The 27,635-nt window shown below is 48.1% G+C and overlaps 1 protein-coding gene across 3 annotated transcripts in view; it reads left to right on the top strand.

Moving 5' to 3' along the window:
- Positions 1-27,635, top strand: part of ADCK1 (aarF domain containing kinase 1) — a 117,455-nt gene that overhangs the window by 85,522 nt on the left and 4,298 nt on the right. For 2 of the 3 annotated variants that reach the window (XM_067532501.1, XM_067532510.1), the window contains exons 5-9: positions 1,566-1,724; positions 5,464-5,622; positions 9,175-9,291; positions 24,493-24,642; positions 24,961-25,158. In XM_067532501.1, the coding sequence (XP_067388602.1) occupies positions 1,566-1,724; positions 5,464-5,622; positions 9,175-9,291; positions 24,493-24,642; positions 24,961-25,158 (783 nt within the window). The remainder of the gene's footprint in view (positions 1-1,565; positions 1,725-5,463; positions 5,623-9,174; positions 9,292-24,492; positions 24,643-24,960; positions 25,159-27,635) is intronic. The other variant, XM_067532519.1, reaches the window with a different exon arrangement.

Raw genomic sequence — 27,635 nt, 5'->3', positions numbered from 1 at the left:
ACCCAGTGAATTGTTGGGAAGAAAGAAACTTGATTTTTTTTCTCTGGAGACAGGAATTTTGATAAGTTTGAAATTAAAAAATACACAACTCGTCGTTTTTAAATGCAGTTGTTTTACTTAATTGCTTTTGCCACCAGGATCAAAAGGAATAAAATAAATAAATAAAAAAGGGTGCCTTCCCAGTGAATTACTGGAGGCGGTTGAAGCTCCCTTTGAATCCAATTGAAACCAATAGTTTTAGTGGAAGATGCCGCGGGGATTGGGAGGGGGTTGCTGTTCTCAGCAGCTGCATCAGGGAACAAGCTGCTCCTGGTATAGTGGGTTTTTCCCCTTCTCCATCAGCATAAAGAATTTCTGTTTAACGCTTTGCACGAAGGCCCTGTTTAGAAAAGGCTTTATTCATATTTAATTGCCAACTTGCTGCAGCTCCCATCTTTAATTACCTTTTAAAAAGCAGGTTAAAAACGCACGGGCACTCAGTTTCTCCCCACCCCCTATAAATCATGTGCTCCTCCACTGTTCCCATTAGTGTGAGCTGAGCACAGTGGAAAAAGGAGTTGGGTAAGCATCCCCCACCTAGCTTTGCTAATGCATCTCAGTCCTAAACTGAGACGCTACCCCAGTGCTATTCCAAACCTGGGTTCCCTATACACACACACACGCTTGATAAACTTCACTCCTGACCCGCAACCCTCCCTGCTATTCCAGTGCAGGGCCTCTCCTCACGCACAGTGCTGCCGACACACGTCTAGTCTGTCCCACAACATGCTCAGCTATCCCATCCTGGGCCTCTCCTGAGCTGAGGTGTCAATCAGATTAATTTTGTGACTGAGAAAATGACCCTTGGGGAGCTACCCATTACCTTGTGAGATAAAATATTTGAAGTGCAGATCTACAGAGGTGCAAGAGCAGTTCAGTAACCCAACAGCCAAGCTGGGCCCCAGCTACAAATTTGTAACGCATGCTGACCTAGCTGGCTTTAACAAAACACATTACAGTCTTCTGACATCGTTTCCGTAATGTAGGCGCCATCGCACATGTGCTGTCAAGGTGTTCAGGATCAGATGGTGTGCCACGTTGTGTCATGTTCAATAAAAATGTCGAATTCTGTGTAAAGGGACAGACAGTTGGGCCCCTCACCCAGCATAATCAACTCCTGCCCAGTGCCCAGTGTAATCACCCCACTCTGCACACAAACAGCCTTGGGATTAGACTCAGTAGTGACTGAAAGTTGTTACTACCTGCTGGCTGTTCAGTGTCTTGTGTGAAGGAACGGCTGGGTCTCTGCCCAGTTCTTAGCGACACAGGTGCCCACCTCACAATTGGCAGCATCACAATCGCACCCCTACTCTCTTGCTGGCAATCTTCACAACAGCGGCAAGTACTGAGTAGGCTCTCGAGGGGCCCCTCCAGGTCAGGGATGAGACGAAGGGGTAAGCTTGCATAGCCGCTGCCCATGCTGTACCTGGTCTGTGAATGGAGGGTTTCAGTCTCTAGGTTTCCCTGTGGGACTGGCTCTGTGAATCCTTGCAAGCATGCTGAGTCTCTTTCTCTTCTTCTGGCAGATCAAAGAGCTCTTTGTGAGTTTTGAGGACACTCCCCTGGGAGCAGCATCCCTGGCCCAGGTCCACAAGGCAGTGCTACAGGATGGGAGGACAGTGGCAGTGAAAGTCCAGCACCCGAAGGTTCAGGCTCAAAGTTCCAAGGACATTTTTTTGATGGAGGTAAGCCAGAGCAGCTTCCTTGCAAACATGATGGGCCAAATTCACCCAGGTGGCAAACTGCCACTGTTATCTTTGGGGGTATGAGCATAGTGACCCGAGCCCTGCATCCCAAAATGTTCTACAAAGATAAATGACGTGGTTACAGGCTTACAAAAATAAAACACAAAATCAATGAGGGCTGCAGAGACAGAGGCCCTTGCACTATTAGGGTTGGGATTGTGTAGATGGAGGGATTGGAGTCTGGTGCTGGATGAGCAGATAGGGGAGAAAGGGAGTTGGGGACGGGGGAGGGGAAGAGAGCGAGAAGGTCTGTGAGAAAGACCTGAGTAAGTCCACAGAGGGTTTCAGAAACTAGGGGCCAAGTCCTGAAGTCCTTACACTGGCCCAATTCCAATTAACTTCAAGATGTGGCCCAAAGAGGGCATTTGCTGACTGGATTCTGAAATGCCTGGGGAGTAACTGGAGTTTTCTGATCATGCGGTTGAAGAGGTTGTGCTCTCCTGTGCATGTGAGAAGGTGGGCAGTGGCCTCCTGCACATGTAGGGGTCCAGAGAGCAGGACCTGGGCAGGCTGAGGATCAGACAGTTGCAATAGCCCAGGTGAGAAGAGGAGAGGTAAGTGCCCCTGGCAAGGCCAGATCTGCTCAGCCTGCAGTTTCCTTGCAGTCAAAGCTGTAAAAGTTGCAATGAAAAAATCATTGCACCATATCTCTGATTGTATCAGGCGCTCTGACAAGGTCTCTTCTGCACTTTGCATGCGAGTTGCATAATGGTTATCAGGATGATCATGGTATGCTTCACTTACGCCCGGGACCACCAGGAAGAGACTGAGTCAGTCAGAGCAGGAGGAAGGACAAGAAAGATGAGGAAGTGTGAGACTGGGACAAGCGGAGACTGTGTGTGAAGGATCCAAGGTCCAGACCCTTAAGAATGTCTACACAGCCCCAGAAAGCAAGCCTCCCCAGCCCAGATTGACAGACTTGGGTTAGCGGGGCTCACTCTAGTGCTCTAAAAATAGCTGTGTAGACAGCGCTTTGAAGTTTCAGCTCCGGCTATGAAGCCTGGATCTGCAGGCTGTGTAGATACACCCAATGGCATATTCTCTCCTTTACCATAAGGTGTTACCAGCAGAGTCTCCAGTGTGTAGTGTGAAGCTGTGGATTGGATTTCTTTTTGCTTGTTGTACTATTAGGAGACATTAAAGTAAATACATTTACAATGATTCTTTCTTCTCTGTTTTTAGAATAATCCCCTTGGGAAGCTTGAAACAGAAAAATCTATTTTATCCCTGAAATTTATTATTCTCCTTCCTGTTCACATACTCTGGTTTGCCCTGATCAGGATGCCAGCAAGCATCTGTTATGAACGCACTTACGTTATTATAGGGTCACTTGTGATTGCTGGGCTGCATGCTCTTGTTACTGTACCGTTGCTCATGAATGCTCCCTGCATACATTGTCTAATTTTTGGAAGGTCTCTTGTGAGTGCTGGGCTGCACAGGTTGGTTTGTTGTTATTGTAGGGTCGTTTGTGTGTGCCATTTAAATACTGATTGATACAGCTTCCTATAGAGAGTGACGAGAGAGAATCAGAAAAGCTAGATGGAAAATTTCTAATTTCACTGCCTTTATTTGCAGGTTTCATAGCATCAGTGCTGACTCTTTAAAAAACAGAGCAGCACATGATAAATCCAGAGAGAGATCCCACTCTATTCTCCCTACATCCACTCTTATTCCAGGACAGTATTCTACACAGCTCTTGGAAAGGGCCAGACCAAATTGCAATTAAGTATGTCTCTGTTAATTTTAAAGTCAGCAAGTAGACTGGCATCATTATTTAAAAAAGCAGAAAATAACGTATAGATGTTCTGATAACAAGCACCAGTGCATTAATCCTGCAACCCTGGAAAGTTTGTGCACACGTACATGGATATCACTAGTTAAATTTCATTTGGGTGACATAAATTTCAGAGGATTTATGCCCCCAGACATAATGGGAGAAAATCATTCAATAAGAACTGAAACTTGGTGATTATATTTTTAAAAGGACACTCTGGACTGAGTTTAGGACTGAGATTTAGATAAGAGAAGTTGGGGTGATGAATAAATGGTTTCACACAGCTGAACAGGAGCAGAAATTATTCATACATTTATGTTTGTTTTACATTTCAATGGCAGCTGCCTTTCTATATGCATTTCAAACATTCCCACTGCAGTGCAGACACCCTAACTCAACTGTGTTGAGCCAGGAAGTGAGACTGTATAGCTTCACCCTCAGACAGGTCCATTTTCTTTTTCCTGGCTTAGTGAAGAACAAAACAGATGGTATAAACAGTGCAAAGTGAATTACTTTTTAAAAAGTCTTTCCGTTTTAGAACTCTCAGGTGGCTTTAATAACAAATGGAATGGTTTTTTTTTAAAGATATGGGTCCAGATTCTCAGCTGCTGTCAGTTGGCCACTGATATGAGTAGAAGTGCAGCGATTGACATGGCTTTACTTAAGTTTTATGCTGACTATGTCCCTTAACTGAACCCAGGAGTTTTTTGCTGGGAACATTTTATAACTAGGATTATTCCCCCAAATGCAGTCTCTTGTATTTGAAGAACCATCCTGCTGGACCATCCTCCATTTCCTTTAGGAAGACTGTCCATCATTTGCCCCTCTAGATTTTCTCTTTCTGGTCTAGTACTTTATTAAACATTTCTATCAACAGAAATTTCCATAAAACATTTAAGCTGAGATTTTCAAAGTCACGTAAAGAGTCTGCCCATTACCTCTTCATTTTAATGGGAACTGGGTATCCAGATCCCTTAGGCAGCATTGCAAATTTCACTCTGACAGGTTAATAAGTCAAAGCACCAGGATTACTGAGGGGTGGGCCATGACCCTCATAGGGAGTGGGTTTTGCAAGGGCTGCTGCAGCAGCCTTTTACCTGTAGAGAAAATTGGCCTTCATTTCTGAACTGCCCCGTGGCGTTTTCCTGTGTCAGCGAAGTTCTTGTTCAGCAGTGTAAGGAGTAACGTAAAGGTGACAGGCCTTATTTTAGATGTTCCTATTTCACATTATCTGTAGGCCATTAAAATGAAACTGCACAGTGACTCATCAAATCACAGGAATTAGACATTCAGAAAACACCTTGCGGGTCACTTAGTCTGACCCCTTCAAGGGCAGTGTGATCACACCGTAGAGCATATTCTCCAGCACCTTACCTTGTCTAGTTTTAAATGCTCCCATTGCTTCCCATGCGTGACTTTCCTACCATTCAACAGCTCAGCATACATGTTGGTCACAGCTAGTGCGGGTGCAGTGGGCCAGAACTTGTCTTCCAGGGTAAGGCCACTGTATCGCCCTGTTGCACTGTGACACTGCATTAGCCCAACAGGTATTTGGAGACTTTTTTGTTTTGGTCCTCAGGCAATATGGAACAAAGCAGGTCTGCCCTGCAACAACAGGGGCGGGTTGGGGAGAGACCCTCCATAGTGAATACACCTGCAGCTAGTGTGTGGGAGGGATGCTAGTGCATTTCTGTGACTCATTTTCTTGCTTGCCAGGTTGGGAGCACTGAAGGTGGGAGTTGTACTGAGTGTCAATTAGGAGCAAGGGGCTCCTGATTGAAGATGAAAGAGGCCAGGCCCAGCTCTGGTTGCAGAGAGCTCTGTATTGCTGCCTGGCCCTGTATGCTGCCTGCTGAGCAGCTCCGGAACAGTGGTGATGCTGATCAGTCACTTTCTTGGTTTCAGATTCTCCTGCTGACTGTGAAGCAGATCTTCCCAGACTTTGAGTTCATGTGGCTGGTGGATGAAGCTAAGAAGAATTTGCCCCTGGAGTTGGACTTCCTCAATGAGGGGATGAATGCAGAAAAGGTGGCCCACATGCTCAAGGACTTTGACTTCCTGAAGGTAGGGGAGAATGCACATGTCACACGTGTGTGGACGCATCTGTAGGCTCATGTATACGTACATGCACAGGCAAGAGTCAGGGATGGCACATCAGGGATGGCTCGCTGCTGGACAATGATGTATAGCAACAATCTTCTGTTTTGAAGTGAATGCAATGCTGGTGAAAGCACTGGATCAGCAGCCCCAGAGACTGGCGGCCAGATCAGGGACAGTGCAGGCCCATCAGTGTGCCTCATCCATGAAGGAACAGGGGAAGTGAGAGGGGAGTTCAGTCCCCATGGCCCATTTGGTCCTGGGCTTCTCTGCAGAGACTGGCTAGGACCTGAGCTGAGACTCTCCAGCTCATCTTCATAGGGCAGGCCATTGAACACCTGGCAGATGGTAACAGCTTTCTGCCACTCCCGCCCTGGGGTGGGTCAGATCTGGGATGTGGGGATGAAAGTTCCTGTGCCCTGTGACTCATCATCTCTGAGCCATCTAGCCCTGCCCGCATGTGGGTTAGATAGTCCCCTCCTGGGCCAGGGAGATTGAGTCCATCAGGTCTTCGCCTTGTCATGAGCTCTGTGAATTTGCCATGAGCTGCTGGGCCATCAGATGGCCCCTTTCCTGGATTTCCTCTGAACCAAGGGCAAGAAATGGAGCTAAAGCAGAAGAACTGGACTGTAGCTAATGAAATCAGGTGGGAGCAGGGATGTTGAGCAAGGGAGCCCATGCGTATCGCAGCAGGAGGAAGGATACTTCTCCCTGAATCCATCCCCTCTGCACACAGACCCCCTCCTCACCCAAGGTACAGACATACAGAACCCCTCTCCATGCGTGCACATCCACAGCCAAACACACAGCTCCCCTGTGCACACACTATGCACACCCTATGTACTGATGTACAGCTATGGTGAGACACACATCTATCTCTTCAAAAACCAACACACTCATTTGCTCACACACACACCTACATATTCCCCTCATGCTCACCACGATATAGACAGCCACTTGCACACACTGAAATGTGCATGCACAACATCTATCCTCATACTTCCACATGTGCGTACATACATACATAGTCATATGCACACTCAGCAACTGGCACACTAATGCATTTGCACACACACAAAGATGTATGAACAAATGCACTCACATGGATACAAGCATATGTGTGCACACATGCATCAGCACAACACTCTCCCTTTGCCTTTCACTTCTTGGTGAAAGTGACAGATGCCTGAGACCATGTGAGTTTTCATCAGGTTTTGCAGTGTGTTGCTCCCCTTGTCCCTCCTACCTGTGCTGAGATTGATAATATTCTGGCTGTGGGCATGGGACGATCCTTTTGGAGCTCGGCGGCACCATATGACTGCTTTTCCATAAGCTCATTTTACAAGCCAAAGGGACATTCGGGTGGCAGGAGGCTAAGGACCAAGAATTCTGCTGAGCAGGTGCTTATCAAAAGTGATGCATCTTGGAGAGCTATGTCCATCGTTGTCCTAATTAGGAGACTGTGGAGGAAATTCCCATGGAGACAGCCAATCAGGTCCTCAATGGGTTAAAGAGCAATGATGATATTGATACAGGTAACAGTAACAAATGACTGTGAAATAGCTAAATAATGGATTCTTCCATCTGACCTGCCAACTCTGTGATGTGTTCATCAACACATAGGCAACAGGAGAATTGGGCTCCTGTATCATTAATTTTCCTAAACACACAACTAAGCTAGGAAGTGGATTTTTTGCTGTGAACCCAGTTGAGCTTTTAAAGCCAGAGATAAATTGTTTCCATGCACTGGCATTACAGCCAAACATCTGTGAGTAATTGAAGAATCACCAAAGAGTTTGCCTCGCATCTCCAAATGCTTGTGTGCGGCTTAATAACCCTCCTAACCCACCACTGTAAATCTCAAGACGGGGATGAGTGTCGGCTTGGAGCTGAAATCCTCTAAGGCCATTGGGATCAGTGTGTTTAGGAACCAGTGCTCCAGGTGACTGCAGGGACTAAGGAACCTGTTAATTTTGGAGTTGGTGTACAGTGGCTGTGGGGCTTTTAACTTCCTGACAAGTTTCAAAATAATAAAAGTCCATATGGGATGGATCTAGGGGAGACTGGGGGTAAGTGCACTTGCCTGTCATATTCAACACCTGTCCTCAAATCCCAGACGGTTTAACACATGAAGGTTGTAGGGAGCATTGCACAGCAGGACTGAGGGGCACTGGAAGAGCTCTGTGAAAGGGACCCGGGCTAGAATAACAGGAGTTGCTATGGGACAGGATTCGGGTGTGGTGGTAGAGTGGTGGGCATAGGACTGGAACAGCAGGGCAGGAGTGAGGGGCATCCATGGAGCTGTGAGGAGAACAAGAACAGGAGTTGCAGAGGGCTGCAGGTGAGATCTGAGGCACTTTCACTAACCACTGCCCCACAGAACGGAAGTTATAAAACAAATGCAGCTGGCTTAGGGGTTGTGCTGAGCTACAGTGGCATGGCTGGTGCTCCTGGCTTCAATCACACTAGATGAGCAGCACTGCTTCCCTCTCCCAGGCTTGCCTCTGGGACTATTTCTGTGGGAGTTAGAGGGCCCACTCTTTAGTGTAGAGCAAATGTCTAGACCGCTAAGGTGGCTCCTGCTTAGCTCTGCTACCAGAGAGTGCCGTGAGGTGAAGCTCTTTCCAATGGAAGCATTAGCCAATGGGCTTGCTCGGTGACAGCAGGCGCCTCAGCATGCACAGAACTTGGTAGGCAGTGCAAGCTGGTGCTTATGGAAAAGGAGCCAAGCTGCTTTAGGACTCCTGTTTTGCTGAATCACTGTGCGATGCTGGGGCCAGTTACTCCACCTCTTCGTATCTCACTGAGTTTGATTTCCTGCAGAAAGTTGTGTTACGGTGTCACATTTGCAGTGAGATCCTTAAGGGTCTCCCAGGGTTTCCATGACAAATCCCTTATTTGTGAGGCTTCATTTTTCTTCCATTTCAATTACTGACAGCCTGAAGTGCATGATGCTTGTTGGCCTGGATGCATTTGTGTTGCAAAGGGCACTGTTGAGATACACAGCTCTATAAATGATAAGTAATCGTAATTTGTAAGTGTGAAGTGTGCACAACGAATAAGAACCGTGGTTCTTGCCTGGAGGAACCGACAGTGTGACTCAGACACATGCAACAGGTAATGGTTAAATGCCTGATCCTGAGAAGTGCTGAGCATCTTAACAATACCCACTGACGCCAGCACATGTTGCAGGGGCTCAGTGCCTTGGACATAAATATGGACAGGAGATGTAGTTGCTGAGACTTCCTGGTATTCTGTGTAGGTGCATTGTCTCTGCCCACGCTCGCTGTGCTGTGGGAGAGGCTTGTGGTTTCCAGTGGTTTTCACCAGCATTAAATGCAGTTAAAGTAACCAAGAGGGTGGATGTGATGGCATCCCATGTTGCAAGTAAGGAGAGAACGTGGGTCCTTTTTCACCTGCGCTATAAAGTTCCTTCCTTCCTCTCTTCCTGATTGGGGCATGAATCTCTTGCTGCTGCTGTTCCATGATTTGGCCTAATACTCCTTTGTCCCATTTCAGGTCCCTAGAATCTATTGGGAGCTGTCAACCAGGCGTGTCCTTCTTATGGAGTTTGTGGAAGGCGGGCAGGTGAATGACAGGGCCTATATGGAGAGGAACAGCATTGATGTCAATGAGGTAAATTGTCACACATCTCTGAGGTCAGACACTGAGGGTGTTGCATAGAGATGGAAATGGTGATGTTATTAGATGTGGTATTGCTGAAACTGATAGTCCATGAAGAGCCAAAAAGGGACGACACACACATAAATAGAACAGCATTGACAGTGACTCATCTGTGAGAACGCTCAACCCTTATGCTTCAGGCCATGAGATATGACCGCTTGCTGGGATCAGAAAGGTTCCCCCTAGCTCATCTACCCCATAGGACTGCAGAGTTGTATGGATTGACTAAAGGGAGTTCACATCTTCCTCTGCAGCATGTGCTGTGATTCACTGTAGGAGACAGGACACTGTGTGAGTATTTTGCTCTGACGTTAGGTAGACTGTTGGTTTGTTCCTTGATGGCAGTTCATGTTACCTTAGGAAACAGGGTCACCTACTGACACAGCATCTTTCCTCTTCTCTCTTCTGCATTTTGGCAGGACTTTAACCTTCTCTAAACTGGGGGTGCAAGTGGGACTTTAGTCTTTATGTTCCAACACTGTTGGAATTTAGCTTACATTCTTAGCCAGTTTTAGGGGTCTCTGCATGGCTTCAGAAGTATCTTTTGAAAGAGCCATAAAACAGAGGCAGACTCTTTAATAACCACGATCAGCTCTGACAAGAGTCACAGTGTTAACCTTCTTGTGCTGCCCAGATTCCAACTGGATCATTATATTCTGCTTCCCTAAATCTCCTTCCCTAGTCCCCTCTGTGGTTGCAACTGGATACAGTTTTGCTCTTCACTTTCTGTCCTAAACAGTTGTGTAATGTTGCTGTGCACTATTAAACAGCTGCCATGTTTCATCCCAGAGGTGGCTGCATTTCAGTGATGGGTGAAGTGTTTTCTGTGTATGGCATGAAGTTGATAAAACATTTTGGGTTCATTGATGTGAAAGGGACTGAAGGAAAGCAAGATATTACCTCCTGCAAGGGCTGAGGACAAGCCCGGGGAAAGGTTTTTGAGCCATTGAATGATGTGTCAAACCCTCCTTCCCAGTCTGTGACTGTTGATTGAGTCGGTGCTGCCAGCCTTTTCCCCTGTGCGCTATTGATGAGCCTCAAAGCACCACTTGGTTGACTAGCTATCAAAGAGCTATAGCATAAAATCAATTGTACTTAATCTATCCGTCCGCTTGGCTCTGAAGTGTGGATGCCTTGTCCCTCCTCTGCCTTTTTATCCATGGCAGAGTTCACACACCGTCAATTAAGGAATTTCCAAAGAACTGCCAGGGGGAGGGGGAACTACGTGTGTTAGCCCTCTCCCAGCTAGGAAGGTGTCTGTATCCCCACAACTGTCACCAGAAGGCATCAGACACCTTGTAGGCACACGAAGTTGGCAGGGGAGCATTGGGCAGATGGGGGCCAGGACCGGTGTCTCCCGACCCCTCCCAGCTGACCTGCAGTTCACCTGTTCCTTTGCTATTGTAGCCAGCATGAGCCAGTGAGAGGCTCTTGGTAACCTACCCACAGTCCCTTGCCCAGTAAGGGAGGCAGCTGCCTTTTGAAACATGTCTGCTGGGGAATTCAGCTGGGAAAGCACGAGGATCAAAGCAAGGTGAACCTTGATGCTGAGTTTGAAAGGAGGCACACTCCCCTCCTAGCCATAGGCTTCTTGTCATGTTGGACAAACCAAAAGCCAAGGGCAAGTACAGAGTACGTTGTATTTTCCCTGCAAAATGTGTGGTCAGGCCGCCATTTTTATTCAGAGGACTTCCTCACCCAGCTCCCCCCAGCTGGTGACGACGCAGTCTCTCACTCACCTAGACACACCCTTCCTTGCACGTCACGTGCAGCTGGCCGAGCCAAGGGGAGCCTCTCTAAGAGCACTCGCCTGAGTGCAGGGGAGCTGTGGTTCAGGCCCGTAGCCTTGCCATGCATGTTTGTGTCCCTAGGCTGTGTCAAGGGGTTCACTCACTGCAGGTGCACCTCCCTATGGCCAGGCGTGGCACAGCGCAGTCTCCCTTTATGGCACCCCCTGCCAACAGTCACCCTGTCGCTGGCGTGGTTGCGCTTTAGTCCACCCCTTCCAGAGTAACAAGAATCCAACCAAGCTATAGTCCAAAAACCTTACAGAATGTCTCCCATCTTGCTCTGGGGTCCTTACACTCCTTATCTCAGGGGGGATCCCTCTACTCCGGGTGCCAGCCAGGTGCCCTCTAGTTGGTAGCAAGGTCGGCTTCTCCAGAATCCTTGTTGCCTTCCTGGTGGCTTCCTACCTCTTCTATCCCCCCTAGAGTGATTGCAGACTCTCTCCTGCCAGCCCCTTTGTACTACAAACTTCCCGGCTTTATATTCGCTACCCATCCTCTCCCCAGCTGGCCTTCCTTATCAATTCAGCCTGGCGCTTGCTCGCTCTCTCTCACAGGTGCTGCCAGGTATGTTGATTGGCCTCTCATGTCCACATTACCCCATGTGGGGTACATGCCCCATCATGGACTGGTTGAGGGTGGCTCTCCTCTCCCTCCCCCCGAGCATTGGGGCTGTGTCTCATCAGCACAGCACAGCACATACATTTCCTTTCTTGAGTATGTTTTGGTACAGGAAAGTTACCTTGTGTTTACCAAGCGAATCACTGTGACATGTCTGGTCTGTGAAGAGCCGTCCTAGTGTGACTCACATGGCACTGATGACTTTGCTATCAAGGGAGATTAAAAGAGCCAGCAAATTCGGCACACACCTCCATTCACCATAACCCAGTAGGGACTTCAGAGCCTTGCTTTGATCATCCGCATAATCACGCTTGGCCACCAGTTTGTTCCAAACAGGAGCAGCCAGCTCTAGTCACAGAATCATAACTAGGAAACATCTCAGCACAATTAACCTTGAGATCCAACCCTTCCTGTTGGACTAATCTCAGTGGTGGGGCCTGTTCCTCAACATCCAAGCCGCTCTGTAAGAGAAACTCCATTTAGAGCGAGCTAGTGCTGGTGTGGTGCCAAATTGACGGTCCCTCAGCCCCCCTCAGATACGTGCAGCATGGGTAGCAGGAGGGAAAACTTCTCTCATTGCACTGAGGTAATGCCTTCTAGGGAGGAGAGGGGAGTTCAAGTTCCATGACCTGTTCAGTCTTTGGCCTCACTGCTGAGGCTGGTAACTTTAGAGCTCCAATTAGAATAATAGAATCATAGAATCATAGAGTTGGAAGGGACCTCAGGAGGTTATCTAGTCCAACCCCCTGCTCAAAGCAGGACCAACCTCAGCTAAATCATCCCAGCCAGGGCTTTGACAAGCCGCAGCTTAAAAACCTTTAAAGATGGAGATTCCACCACCTCCCCAGGTAACCTATTCCAGTGCTTCACCACCCTTCTAGTGAAAAACGTTTTCCTAATATCCAACCTAGACCTCCTCCACTGCAACCTGAGACCATTGCTCCTAGTTCTGTCATCTACTACCATTGAGAACAGCCTAGCTCCATCCTCCCTGGAACCCCCTTTCAGGTAGTTAAAGGCTGCTATCAAATCCCCTCTCATTCTTCTCTTTTGCAGACTAAACAAGCCTAGTTCTCCTCATAAGTCTTGTGCTCCAGTCCCCTAATCATTTTTGGACTCTCTCCAACTTGTCCACATCCTTTTTGTAGTGGAGGGCCCAAAACTGGACACAATACTCCAAATGCGGCTTCACCAATGCCGAATAGAGGGGAATAATTGTGTGGATGGGTTTGGTGAAGTGGAATAGGAGTTTGCCTGGGACACAGCAGATTATTTCAGGCAGAGGTCCTGGAACAGACATCAGCTGGGAACAACTCTGACCCAAGCCTGACTTGAATTCTAGAGGTCTGGCACTTAAAAACCATAGTGAAAGGCACTTTAAAAACACCGTAGATCAAGAGAGAGAGCAGACAGCTTCATATCCTGTCATTCCTTGACCCCTCTGATCCTCCCTGCTCCTTGCTTCTGCCCTGAGGCTGCACTGGATTTGATAACCCAGAAGAGCAAGACTCTGTATTTCATACCCAAGCCCCTGAGCCAGACACTTGGTGACCTTTCTTAAAGACTGGGTTAAAACTGTCCTCTCCTTCCCGCCCCTGCCTGCTGCTGGAGCCCTGTATCTTGTATTCTCAGGGTCTGGCCAGCACAGAGGAGATCCTGCTGCAGAGGAGCAAGTCAACGAGGAGATTTATTGACATTTTGGGGGTGGGGACGTAGGGGTAGCCTTTAGAAAGATGTGACCATCTACCAGCTTAGTTTTGGCCTGCTTCCAGACAAGGAATAACCAGCCATGCAGAGGTGCCTTCTCCCTTCCTTTGGGGAGATGTCTTCTGCAGCTCTCTTGCCCCAGAGATATAGTCCTTGCACCAAGCCTGGTGATGGGAGAATGTCAGAAGCAGACATGAGTCTGGTCCACAACATTCTGATCCAGATCTGAACATTTCCCAAGCCTGAGGGAGTTTGGATCTGGGCTTTTGTTTTGGCTCATTAGAAACAGGACCCAGAGCAATGTTTGGATCCAGATTTGGAACTGAGCTTTCCCAGGTTCTAGGTGTCATGTGGGCTGGTTTGAGTGGGGGGCATTTAGTATATTGGGTGACATCAGTATAGCAGAATCATAATAATCCATGTGGGATATGTCATGTCAGGTACTGTTAAGAAGGTTATAATGTGCTAAGTAAGATAATAATACTTATGTTCATGTGTAATATTTGAAATGGAAGTTACAGATGTATTTGAGATATCTGTATTTCAAATTGTTCTGCCTGGGCAACACCCCAGATAGGAAGGCTGCAGAACAATGGCCTGCATAATGGCCCATTAAGGCATTCCCAGGTGCAAGGGGAGAAGCCAGCCTCACCACTGAGTCACCAGAACCTGCTTACGTGACTCTGGACTCCATTGCAGGCAGCCTACCTGATGAAGCATCAGGATTGTCCCATGTGACTATGGACTCCAGGTACACCAGAGGAGTCACCAGGATTGGCCCATGTGACTATGGACTCCATTTTGGGTCTTGTGACTGCCCACAAGCCGCATGGCCGGAGGAGGGGGTTTATAAGATCGAGCCAGAGAAACCATTTTGTCTTTGTTCCTGTCCAGTCTGCAGACATACACCTATCTCTGGACCAATTCATCTTGCAACTGAACCGAAGGACTTAGACCCATCCAGGTACTGGATGTGAACCAGAGAGAACTACACAAGCCTGCAAATCCACATTTCTTCCAGAAACCTGATGTAAATGGACTTTGGTTGGGAAGCCGGGCTTCAGTGTCACCCACCAGCGTGGGGAGAATCTGCTCTCCTTTTGCAGCCTGCCCTGACCTTGGCATTATCAGTTGGCAACCCTGGGCACGGGTCGTATCACACTAGGGTGGTGGATCCACCTTAGCTCTGGAAGCCTGGCAAGTCAGTGCAGTGGAGCTCCCTAAAGTTCAGCTGACTTTCAGCCTAACTGCTTGGGGCTGCAAAGTTGTCTGGGAAAGCCGAGGGGGGCAGGCATTCTTGTGAGCTTCCTGCTCTCAGTAAGACTGAAATCTCTCTAGGCATAGCCTTTCTCTGGGTCATTTTGGTGCCAGAATGTGACAGAATAATTGCACTTTTCCTAACGCACAAAGCTTTGGTTGGTGTGGAGGATGGGAGGGGTTATTTGGAGTCTTGGTGAAAATTCAAGCTGGCTCTTACTTCATCCATCCATATTTATGCCTCTGGCTGTGTTACCGCATCTCAGCATGCTAGTGCCATGTTGAGATGAAACCTCACAGCATGCTGGCTTTGTGCCAGCCCCAAAGATACTGCCGTGACGTTTCCAGTGCTTGGTTTTAAAAAAAGGTCTGCCTCTGCAGGGTGCAAAAACTCACGGAGACTACTTGTTCAGTGTGGCCAATTGCTGCAGCTCTGTGCTTAGATGGGATATTTGCCCAGGTGATCTCGGTTCCTCTAGACACCATGTAGTTACACACGTGCAGTTTTTTGTTTTCAATGACTAACTATTAATTGTCAACAACAGACCAGTCCAGACCTGTGGGTAAAATCTCTCTCTCAATTACACTTCCTCCATACCATTTTTAGCTGGATGTGGGGGAGAGGAGTCCTCACCAAGCAGGATTTCTCTCATGCAGTAACGCAGCCTTGAAAAAAAGCTGAGCCTCTCTCCTCTTAATGGAAAGGATCCCTGAGGTGAAAGCTTCCTTCAAACCAGGTTACTGACATTTACTTAATACCGTCTGTAGCGGGATTATCATTAAAGCTGCCCAAAAGCACATTACTCTCTCTGGAGCTGTCCGAGCGCTGGACTGTAATGGCATTTAATCAGGGAAGGCTTTGATTTCTAAAGACAAGTGCAAACACTGAAATATCTGCCTGTGGAACAGTTACCTATTCATGTGCAAGCACAGCCTAGGATGAGAATGCAGTTGGGATATTGACAGTGGGAGAGGAGTATGGGGAGAACTGTCTCAAAGAAATTAGCTTCATGTAATCTAGAGACAAAGAAGGGAGCGTGGGGAGATAAGCCTGGGATGGTTTTGGAAATGGGACTGTCTCTGTTTCACGAGATCAGAGCATTTGCAGACTAGGATGGGGAGAGAGCAAAAAGGGATCCAGGAAAAGAAAGGAGAATAAGGCTGTTCAGAGCCCATTCCTCTAAAGAACCTCCTCCCCCATGGAGCAGGTGCCCCCATGCTGCACCCGGACAGATGTTAATCAACTCAGTAAAAGCGACTTGTCCCCATAAAACGCACAGTCCTTCTTATCTGGAACCTTTCTGTTTGGGCTTCTCCTGTTTATCCCAATGGAGGTTGTGTCACTTGTCTTGCCCAGAGAGCTCTGGGTCGGCAGATTGTGCAAGCTGTGGATGTTGTAAATGAACATACAGCTCACAGTTTGTACTATAACTGGTGTAACTAACTAGCACAGCAGTGGCATATCGAGGGGAGAGGCAGGGGGGCCAGGCTCCCAGGTGCCAGCCTGTAGGGGGGCACTGGGCCGGCCTTCACCATGCTCAGGAAGTGGGGGGTGTGGGAGGCTCTGAGGGGTGCCCCTCAGCACATCCTCCCCGCATGTCATGAAGGGTCGGCCCAGTGCCCTCCCCGCCCAGTCTGGGGGGTGAAGCCATCCTGTCCAAGCTGGTGCTGGGATGCAGGGCTGGAGCAGCGGGTAAGTGCAGGAGGGGGCGCGCCAACCCTTCACGATGGACAGAGGGCACAGGACACAGGAGGCTCTCTCTGTGTGCCGTGAAGGGCCAGCCCAGTATCCCTCCCCCCGGTTGGGATGGGATGTGAGGCCGCCCCGTTCAAACTGGCGTCAGGCTGCAGGGCTGGAGCAGCGGGTAAGCACCAGGCCGGCCCTTCACGATGGGCGGGGAGTGAAGGAGGCTCTGAGGGGCGCCATTCACCGCCTCCCCCCGCGCATCATGAAGGGCTGGCCCAGCCTCCCTCCCCAAGCTGGGGGTGTGTGGCTGCCCTGTCCGAGCTGGCATCGGGCTAAAGGGCTGCAGCGGGAGAGATGGGTGCTGTGTGGCGAGTAAATGAGGGGAGGAGTGGCGGCAGAGCCAAGCCTGCATTTTCATCCCCCCCAAGCCTCACGATCCCCCTGCAGGTTCAGATCCTCCCTCCCCGGGGCAGCTGGGGGTGGCGCTGGAACCCCTACTGCCCTGAACGGGGGCCCACAAACATAGGCTTGGCCCCCGGGGACCCTCGGTACGCCACTGTAGCACAGCTCAACTGTCCAATTGTAGATTCCATGGAGAGACTCACAACTTGTAGTTTGTGCTGTGTCAATTACTTCCACAAGCCATCCCGCTGGGGAACAGAAATGGTATCATATGCCTCTTGTCACTAGCCAGCTGCATGTAGATTGTGACTGTCACAAATAACATTAGGTCGATGATGTATTGATATTAATCAAAAGTGGAAGCAAACTATCAAGGGGCCTGAGCTGAGTAACTGCATGCGCCTGTTGCTATAACCCTTGTTCTCTGCCACCACATCCCCCTCTTGCTGTTTGTTGTCTCCACTCATTGAATCAAATCTGCAGTGAAATGGGAAACTCTTCAGGGGTGGGATCATGTCTTCCTCTTTGTTTCGTAAAGTGTCTGGCACTCTTCTGAGTGCTGAAAAATACACGATGTGAAATGTTCTCTTGAGGTGGGATTCCTCTCTGTGCACAATGTCAACGTAAGGCCTGTGCGTCGCTTATACTCACGTGGGATTTCCGTGGCACACATGGCTAGCCCACTGCACAGAGGCGGAGTCCTCTGTTGTGTATACTAGAGCCAGAACCTCTCATTTCTCCAGCATTTGTGCTCGTAATGCTGGAGTGTTTGCAGAAAGTGAGCATAGAAAAAAATGCTGTCCATGAAGAGATCAGCTGCTCTTGCTGCTTATACCTCATCCTTCATTTTGGGGAGCAGTTTCCTTGAAGATCTTAATTTCCCACCTGCTAAAGCTTAGTGCAAAAAGTGCCAGACACTGATAAGGAGAGGTAGAGCCGCCACTGGCAATACAGGCTCCTGAGCAGTGCAAAGACACCCAGCAAATGGTTAAAACAGAGATGAGGGATGTTCAGACTGTAAATCAATCTGAAGCATCAACATCAATCAGGTCCCAAGGAGTCTCGAGGAGACACTTTACATTAAATCCAAAGAAATATAACTTCATATAAAGCTAGGGGAATGTGAACCCTGATTTCGTTTCAGATGTCACAAAGTTACAGCCCTTCCCTAGCCCTCTCTGTAGCACTTTGCAGATTCTAATGAGTTTAGTCTCACAACTCCTCAGGGAGGTGGCTCTCCGTTATACCGATGAGGAAACTGAGGCACAGAGAGGGGAAATTATTTTCTCAAGATGACACAGAGAGTCAAAGGCAGAGCAAGGAATAGAACCCAGGAGTCCTAAATACCATCCCTATATCTTAACGTTGTCTCAATGTGACACTGTATCAATGTGCAGTGATAATGTTGTACTACACAACGAGGCTGTGTCGTAATTCCAACAACTCAGTGTTGGAGAGGAAAGCTCAAAACCTACGGCCTCTCATTCCAAATCCTCATTGAGGACCTTTTCACAGCAGCAATATGGAGCAGCTCCAAATCAGGGCTTTACGTCTCCTGTGCCCTTTCTTAATTTCACACCAGTTTAACTGGGTCTCTGCAATGGCAGGGTTTTTTTTTTTTTTAAATGACCAGAAAACCAACACACTCACAAATCCAATTAACCTTCGATTAAGGTTCCAAAATCAATGCTATTCTTTTGGCCTGAAGAGGTAATATTGAGCCCTGAGAAATGAGCTGCACGACGACCTTTACTTTTAATGAGATCAATAGAAGTTAGTGTCGCCATCTCTTAAAATAATTAGCAAATATTACAGACGAATTAGGGCAAACAGCTAGTATCTGCTCCTGATCTAAAGAGACAGGAACAAATAGAGGAGAGAGAGGAAAGGATGCTTCCCTATCGGCCAGCTCCCCCTATAATCCTTCTGCGGCAGGCAGAGTTCAGCTCACCAATGCACACATCACATGTTCTACAGCATTTCCGGATCCATCCTGAAGCCACGGCAGCATGGAGGGATGCAGTCAGAACCAGCACTCACTTGACTCTTCAGCTGATTCACAAGACAGGGAGAGTGTCAGCAATGTGGTTCTCTGGATGGATCTTGATGACTTTTCCCAGATGCTCTGTGCTGGTTTGTTATTGTAGGGATACATGTGAGCAATGCACCTGTGCAAGCTGGCTTGCTAATGCAGGATTGCTCTTAAACTCAGAGCTGCACACACTGATTATTGACAGGTTTCTTGTGAACATCAGACTGGGTGTGCAATGGTATGCTATTCCAGGATTACTCACTTATGATGGGCTATACAACGTTTTGTTATTGTAGGGTAGTCTTCTGATGAAGTCTCAGCTGGACACACTGGCTTGTTATGGCAGGGTTGCATGTGACTAGTGGATATGGTGACTGGTGACTGTTGTAGGGTTGCTCATGACTCCTGGGAATGCTGGTTCGTTATTGTGAGTTTGCTCATGTGTTCTAGGGTCATTATTACCATATCATATGTGCTGAGAGAATTTCATAAAGTCTGGCATGTATCTATTGCTAGAATGTGTCTCAGCCTGCAGCAGCCTGTTCCATCATAGTGTACTTCACAGCAGGCTCTAGAGACCCCATTCCCTCCCCTTCTCCACCTCCCGTCTGCTGATCTCTTCAGCTAGACTCTTCCCAATGGCCCACCCCTCTCCCAAGTGAAGTGGCAAGGTCATGTTGAAACTGGTCTTTGCACAGCATGGTGCTAGTGATATCATATATCAGTGAGGTGGAATCCTGCTGTGCTGTGCTGTGATGTGGTGATGCTACGATACCCCTTGGTTGCTTGTGCCATTGTGTTCCAGTGCAACATGGACACCTGATTGAATTTGATTTATTCGTAACACACCCTGCAAATGCCTCTTGAAAGATAGAGGGCAAAGGCCAGTTCTACCCCTTGTACCAAGTAGCTCCTCTGCCTCCTCAGCCTTCACACCCATCAGATGTTTGTGGACTCCAATTGTGACCCTTAACCAAGCTAGACATCTTTTGCTCTTTTGACCTTTCATCCTAAGTATATCCCTCCTGCCTCCTAATCATTTACATTGCTCTTCTCTGACCTCCTTCCAGTTTGTCTACATCTTTCTGTTAATGAGCTGCCCAGAAGTGAATGCAGGATTCCAAGCCTGGCCACATTATTTTTATTATTATTTATTGTTTATATCACAGCAACATCTAAAGATCCTGCTGCTGACTGGGGCCTCACTGTGTTGGAAGGAGATGCTCTGCTGTTATTAAATGACCATAAATCCAGCTAAGAGCTTTCAGGGAGGGAAAAAATTCATTACATGTCCATTTTGTAGTTAATCAGAGCTAATTAGGGCCCCAAACCCAAAAGCTGTGGCAGTTTAGTAGGCAATTGGAGCTGACGTTCTTTTCATCCCTGCTTTTTGCATCTTGTGCTGGAGCCAGGTATCAATCACAAGCACTGAGCACCAAGTTGCATGATCAGTCTGTCAACAGCTGGAGTGAGCTGGGGACTAGTGGGACATCACATAGTTACCATGCCATGCATGCCTCTGTGTTTGTGCTGTGCTGTGCTTCCATAGATCACTGCAACCTCCTATCTACTTTGTTTTGTTGTCCACCATCACCCCTATGGTAGGACTCTCTCAGCCTTGCTACTTTCTGGATTTCTCCCTCCCAGTGAGTAGTTGGTTTCCAGGGGTTATTTTTCCCATATCTGTTAGCTGCATTATTCCAAGGTGAATCTCATTTTATTCTCTGTTATTTACCTGGCTGCCATGTCAGTGTGGGAAGGATAAAGGTCAGCAGTGATAAGGGTGGGACATCTGAGCCTGTGAGAGAAGGAAGAGCCAGCAGTGCTGAAGAATCTGACAGGGTAGATTTTAACTTCCTTCAATTGATTTTTCCAAGAGTTTTTTATTTTTGTTTAAAGAATTATATTCAGTGCATTGATCATGAATATTCCAGAATCAAGCTGTGTTGCTTAGTGGTAATTGGTCAGGTAAATCCTATGTTGTTGTTTGTGTTCCCTGGCTGGATGAGTGTGTGAGCACTCCCAGCACAGACTGTGACACTCTCCTTCTGTGAATGGTCGTGAGAGGAAAGCTTGGTCATGGGGGCACTGGTGGAAAGTGAGCACAAACAAGGCAAGCGTGGCCAAACAAGTGAGTTCCCTTTGAAATTCCAGCCACATTCACTGGAAGTGTAGTGTGCATTATTTGCTAGCTTTAATAGGCACAGACCCACAGTCACGTGCATATGCTTATTGAACAACACACACACTGACAGGCTCACACACACAGTATGCTGCCAATGACACACTCTATACACACACAGAGCTGTACTCAGACACATTACATACGCCTTTCTACCACTTGCTCCAAAGCCCATGGAGAGCCCAGTTCTAGTGCTTAGCTCAGGAAGGCCTCCATGCAGCTAGCTGGATGGCCTGAGCTCCAGCTGCCTGGCCCCTGAGTCTGCAGGGCAGGAAGGGGAGTGACAGGTTATGCAGCTGCCAGCTTAGCTGGTCTCACACTCCAGCTGGGCAAAGGTTTATGCGTCTCTAAAGGAGGCTCAGGGAAAGGCTCGGATGTGCCACGTTGGTGGCTCAGAGCTTCACTGGCAGGAGAAGGTAAAGTGGGTGTGTAGGGACAGTAGGAAGGGAAGGGGATCTCCTGATGGAATCGTAGCCTTCTATCCATTTCTGTCGTGGGTTCACAACCTGAATCGTGGACAGGACCACGGCCACCCTTTCTTTCTTTATGATTGGATGGGAGGGAAGGTCCTGAAAGTTATTCTGTTCCATCACGGAGTGGTCCGTATGGTAACGTATCTATGAATGGTGATTGACCTAGTAGGGGGCACTCTCTGTCTGTCGGTACTGACCCTAATGCCTTTGTATGGTGCTAGGGGGCGCTGTGCTATAGGGCGTAGTTTGGGTGACTCAGTAGAAGATGCCCTCCCATCTGAGTGAGCGCTAACGTCAGTACTGCAGTGTGGCACTAGGGGGCGCTGTGCTGTCATGATTGGTTTTGGTGACTGCATAGGGAATGCTCTCCCCTCTGTGTTAATAATGACCCTGCGTCCCAGAGTTAATAACTTTCCTCTCCTCCAGGGTCAATCACCACAGGCTGCCATGTTTGCAGAGTGGCTAACGCCTGCGTACCTTGTGTTTAACAAGTGTTAGGTTAAACGCGCTAGCTAACATATTTTGAACACAACCTATTTTCCTGTTACAGACACGATGAGACCATCACGCACACACCTCTTCCCCCTAGACACACACACTCAGAGACTTCCCTGCCTCCACACACGTGCATTCCCAGCAGAGAGATCTCCTCGCCCTGAGCAGCAGGACGCCCTGGGCGGGTCGTGCAGTGAGTACGCAGGCTGGGTGATAGATGTGCAGGCAGCCTGCTCCCTTGGGATACTGTGCTGCTAGGAAGGAACATGGCTGCTTCATGCCCTCTCCCAGCATTTCAGCTCTCTTGCAAGTAGGAGCTACTTGCCACCCCACTGGCAATGTCTACTCATGTTGTAGGTCCTCACCTGGCCTGGCAAAGCATGGCAAGGAAAGGCGGGACATAAGACATGGGCCATGGGGATGGGAATTCACGTTAAGGCAGCAGTCATTGGGCTGGGACTCTTGTCCTTCTAACTTACGCTCTTTTTCTGTCTCACTCTGTATGTTATTAGCCACTGGCTGGAAATTTGAGCCCTGGGCCCGGACCTACAGTACCCCCAGCTATTCCAGCCCTGGGCCCTCACACACAGCTTTGCCAATGCCCGTCAGTCCTGACCTGCAGTAATCCTTGCTATTCCAAGCCTCCAAAATCTACATAGTTTAGTCTGAGACAGTAAAATTCAATGCATTTTGGATACAAGATCAAATTTGGACCCAGCTGTCCTGAATTGAAAAGCTGATACAATCTGAGGTGAAGCTGGATCCATTCCAACTGGTCTGTGAACCCAGTGTAGGTTCTTTCCCATCATCTAAATGAATTAGCAGATTCAGAAGGACCTTCTCTGCTGACTTTCCCTGATCTTTGTGCAGTTATTAGCTGGCCCTTTTAACACACCACAGCATGTTGTACTTTGGTCCCACCAGCTTTCACAAGCTAAATAAGTTTGATCTGGGTCAGTGCTTGGATCACTCTAAATATCACCTAGTTGTTGCAGTGAGTTGTGTTGGTGATTCAGGTGATGCTCTCTCCCTTCAGTCAGTGCTAGTAATAATGCCCCACGTGATGTTAGGGGTCAGTACTGGCCCCCGTTCCTTAGCATAGTGCTAGGGATGCTGTGCTACTGATGATGACGTAGATTCCTGGCCACTTGGAGTCATCTAGGCACTTTCCATAAAAACTGGGGTGTTGTTCCAAATTCCAGTTTGGGTAGCATTCTGATCCTTGGATGTCATCTTGTGGAGTCAACAGAATGTGGGAATCTTCATTTCCTGTCCTAGTGTAACACTGCTGCGCAGCGTTGCTGTGTGGCTGGCTAGCAGCTGTCTCATCCCACCCCAGAGACAGATGCATTTCAGTGGCTGGCAAAGTGATCCCTGCAAAGTACTGTGCAATCTTTTTTTGCACAATGGTGTTTGGCATTTGAATCTCTGCTGCCCGTTTTTTGGGCTCTCCTCCCCCTTCCAATGGGACTGCCTGCGGTGATGGGTGTTAGCGTGCTGGTTACACTGTGCATTGCAGGGGTGGGAGAGGGAGGAGTGCTAGGGATCATTTATAATGATTGTCTTTTAATTGCCTGTTTGGTGCCCTGCTATGAGCTCTTAGGAACTTTGGGGGTAGGGAAGAGGGAGCTGCCAGGCTGGGTCTGGGGTGTGTGTTACTGAGGGGCTGTACGAGTGCGTGGGGGGGCCTGGTGCCCCCCGACTCTAGGGAGACACTGGCTCGGGGGCTGTTTACTTACTCCAAGGAGGCTTTTAACTGTAATAAAATCACCCTGCGATGAGGCGGGCCACAGCATGGGGAGGGGACACGGCTGTGACAGGATGATTTAAACAGCCTCTTGCTGTCGCTTCATCTTCCCAGACATCATAAATCAGATTAGCACTGGACTGAGGAGGGGGTGGGGGAAGGGACGAGCAACAGTGGCAGGGACGTTCCCTTTATAGAAACCAGCCACAGGCTACGTCTCCCTCAGACAGACCCCACCCAGACAGACAGATGCCGTCCTGGCTGCCTCAGATGTGCACCCTGGTTCTGCCCCAGCCGTCCCCAGGCAGATGCTCCTTCCCTAGGATAGCTGCCCCTGTGTCTGCCCCTCTATGCCCAGTTCTGTCCTGACAGATGCCCCAGTCAGACACCTTCTATGGCTGTTCCAGCATGTACCTCCTCATCTGCCCCGGTGTCTTTCCTCTCCGTTAATGGATGTCCCTCTTTCTACCCAGATGGATGCCAGCCTTTGTGCTCAAGCCAATTCCTCCCAGTTCTGCTGTAGACAAATACTTCAGACCTGTCCCCACAAACACCTCCAGGTTTGTCCCTGGGATGGACACCCCCATATTTCTGAATGCCCCAGGCCTTCAGACCCCAGGGTGTACATGCCAAGGGCTGGCTCCTCACTGCTCCGTCCCTGGCATATGTGCTGGGGGCAGACTCTCCCCCCCCTGTAGTTGTTAGACCCTTGAGTAGCTGACAGCCCCCTCCCCTGCCGTGCCTGCCTCCTATCACTTTTCAGATCTCTCGCAGTCTGGGGAAGCTGTACAGTGAAATGATCTTCGTGAACGGCTTCGTACACTGTGATCCACACCCGGGCAATGTGCTCGTGAGGAAGTGCCCAGCCACTGGCAAGGCCCAGATTATACTGCTGGACCATGGACTCTACCAGGTATGTGAGTATGAAGAGTGCTGGGAGCCAGCAGGGTGATGCTATGCACTGCATTTGGGGAGGGGTCACTCATGCCTGTGTGTATCAGGTTAGAATAGAGGTCAGAGCCTCCTATGTCATGTGGCCTAGGCTTGCAGATCCCCTTTGTATATTTATTCTATAGCTCCTACACGCCTTTAACGAGATTTTATGTTTGGCAGCTTGAAATATCAGACAGTGAGGTGATTAAAAATGCCTGCTGGGTGGGACAGGTTTTCCCCCTACCACCGTGGTGCTGTTGATTGGTTTCCTTTGGGGAACGTCGCCCTCTCTCCCCAGGTCCTGACACAGAAGTTCCGCTTGGACTATTGCCGCCTCTGGCAGTCTCTGATCAAGGCTGATATGAAGAGGGTGCAAAAGTACAGCCGGCGGCTAGGCGCGGGTGACCTGTACCCACTCTTTGCATGTATGCTCACTGCCAGGTCTTGGGACTCTGTCAACAGGGGCATCGACCGCTCACCAGTCACAGCCAGTGAGGTACGTCCTGTTTGTGCTCAGTGTTCCTGTGGTGTCTTTCTCCATTATAATCACCTCGTTAATTGACATTAACATTAATGGCTGCCCTAACAGCCCTATCAAGAGGCTGCTTTGAGAGTTGAACTAAAGGTGGCCTGGAATCCCTTTGCTGTGCACTTCTAACGGCTGAATTTAGTCTCCTAGTCTCTCACATGCACTCATCACGGTTCAGTTGTATTTCCCATAAGATTTGCTTGGTTAAATAAATTATCAGCTTTGGCAGGGGAAACCTTTGTAAATTAGCCCTTTTTTGAAGATTTTCCTGAGTGCAGCTATGCAGGGGGCATGTCGGGCTGGGTGAGGGGCAGAGGAGACATCGGGGCTCAGTGGGGGAGGATAATACATATCATTGTTAATTGCTAGTCATGTGAATGACTATTAGCACTGATACATGCTTATAAAAAACCCTTGGAAATGACCGAGATTGTTTTGTATGGGAGGTAAGTCATGGTTGTTAATGTGCAAATCCCATTAATCCAATCACTAAAAATCTAGGAAATCACCAGTTAAATTTTTCTTCTCCCTCCTATCCACATGTCATGAATCCTTCTATACTCGTCTACGTCCGTCCACTACTCACAACTCCCACTCCATCACGCTAACTAGTAAATGTGCAACCATGTTGGTTGCAGAGGTAGCAGGCAGCACTAAGGTAGTAATAGGTGGGGAGAAGCATGTTGTGTCATCTGGCTTCTTTTAATTTGGGTGTAAAAGCTTGTGTTATTGTAGTGGCAAAGTGTGAGGGGAGGTAGGAGGTAGAGAACAGAATGAGCTGACTTTGAATTGCTTGATAAGCTGTTCCTGTGCAGTTGTACTATGTAGGTAAGAATTCATAAGGAAGGGTTAAAATTGGCTGATGTGAAATTATGTGGTGGAAATTCATTGCTGTTTGCGGGTTGATGCTTGATTTTTGTGGTCAGAGTTAAGGCTTGCTCTGGTGGGTCACAAATACCATACAACTCCCCTATGGCATTGGGAAGTGAGTTTCTGTTTAAGGGGAAGGCAGCTCCTTTCTTTAGGTTTTGGGGTGAAATTGAGAGGTTAATAGCAGCAGCAAGAACCAGATATTGTGGAGGCAGGTACCATGTAACACTCAGCTCTGATGATGCTCCTAAATCCTGTCTTGCAGCACCCTCTGCTACTCCAGATTTGCTGACATACTGGAGGCCTTATCTTGTGCACCATCTGCTATTCCAGACTCTGTCCTTGTCAGAAAACACCAGCTATGAGGACATAATGTGGTTGTTTTGTGATGCAGACAAACACCCTTTCTTAGCTCTAGACTGAGATGTACCAGATTTATTTAATTGTGATCTGTGTGGGATCCACACCCAGATAGAATGGTAATGTAGTAAGCCTGCTGGGACACCAATCCCTACAGAGGGAGAGAAAATGAATAGTACTTATCCTGTGAAATGTGTGCCCATTCCACCAAATCATGGTGGAATTTCTCACCCACCATGCATCAAAACACCCATGTTTCTATTCTGACTCCGAAGGGCTAACATTGCCCCATTACAAGTTCAAGACTCCACTTGCCATTTTAACTTGTTGTTAGGAAACCCACTGAATAACCAGGCCCATGATCAAATCCCCAGATTTTCCTGGAAGCAAAGGTTAAAAATACAACGGTGATAATCTCAAACACACAATTTTGTGATCTTTGAATTTGTTGCCTCTGGAACTGTCATCTCACAAGGTGTCAAGGCCTACAGATTGTCACCTCGTAACATTTAGCCTAAAGGAAGGATTGTTGGTTTTTTTGCAATATGATTAACCTGTGGAACTACTTGCCACTTGATATCAATGAGGCAATGAGTTTAAGAATAACAAACAAAAAAAAGGGATTAGATATTTTGTATAAGAGAGAATATTCTTTGCAGTGTTGGTAGTTGGGATAAAATGAAAAGGATTCTCGTGCTTCAAGGCATAAGGTGGGTCAGGAAGGAATTTCACTCCATGGGATAATGTTAAACATATAGGTGCATTGAGAGTTATTAAGCTGCCTTCTGAAGTATTCGTCATTGGTCACTGTTAGAGACAGGACACCAGATTAGATGGATCATTGTCTGAACAAAGCAGCAGCTGATAGGGTACTGGATGAAATGCACCACTGGTCTGATCTGGTGGAGGTGCACACCAGACTTAACTGAACCATAGGTTTGTTATTATTCTGCAGGTCTTATGTGCATAATATAGGGACTCAAAGCCAGTATGGAAGAAATGTACAGCTCCAGTCACATCCACTCTGAAGGAGAAATTATTTTATAGTCCCTTTCCACTTCCTTTTCCAACCATAACCCTAGTTCTATGTAAGAATCTGTTTTTGCTACATTCTGCATGTGACATGCTGAGTTCTGATCCTTTCAAATGCTCCAGTGACCTTTTTCTGGATTTTCTGGTTCATGCCATAGCCGCTGGAGGATGCAGGGAAAGCT

This window comes from Emydura macquarii, unplaced genomic scaffold, assembly GCF_026122565.2.
Source record: "Emydura macquarii macquarii isolate MOO-44397 ecotype Brisbane River unplaced genomic scaffold, CSIRO-AGI_Emac_v2 contig_374, whole genome shotgun sequence".
NCBI lineage: Eukaryota > Metazoa > Chordata > Testudines > Chelidae > Emydura > Emydura macquarii.
The sequence above is the reverse complement of the archived record's forward strand: the minus strand, read 5'-3'. Positions and strand labels throughout refer to the sequence as shown.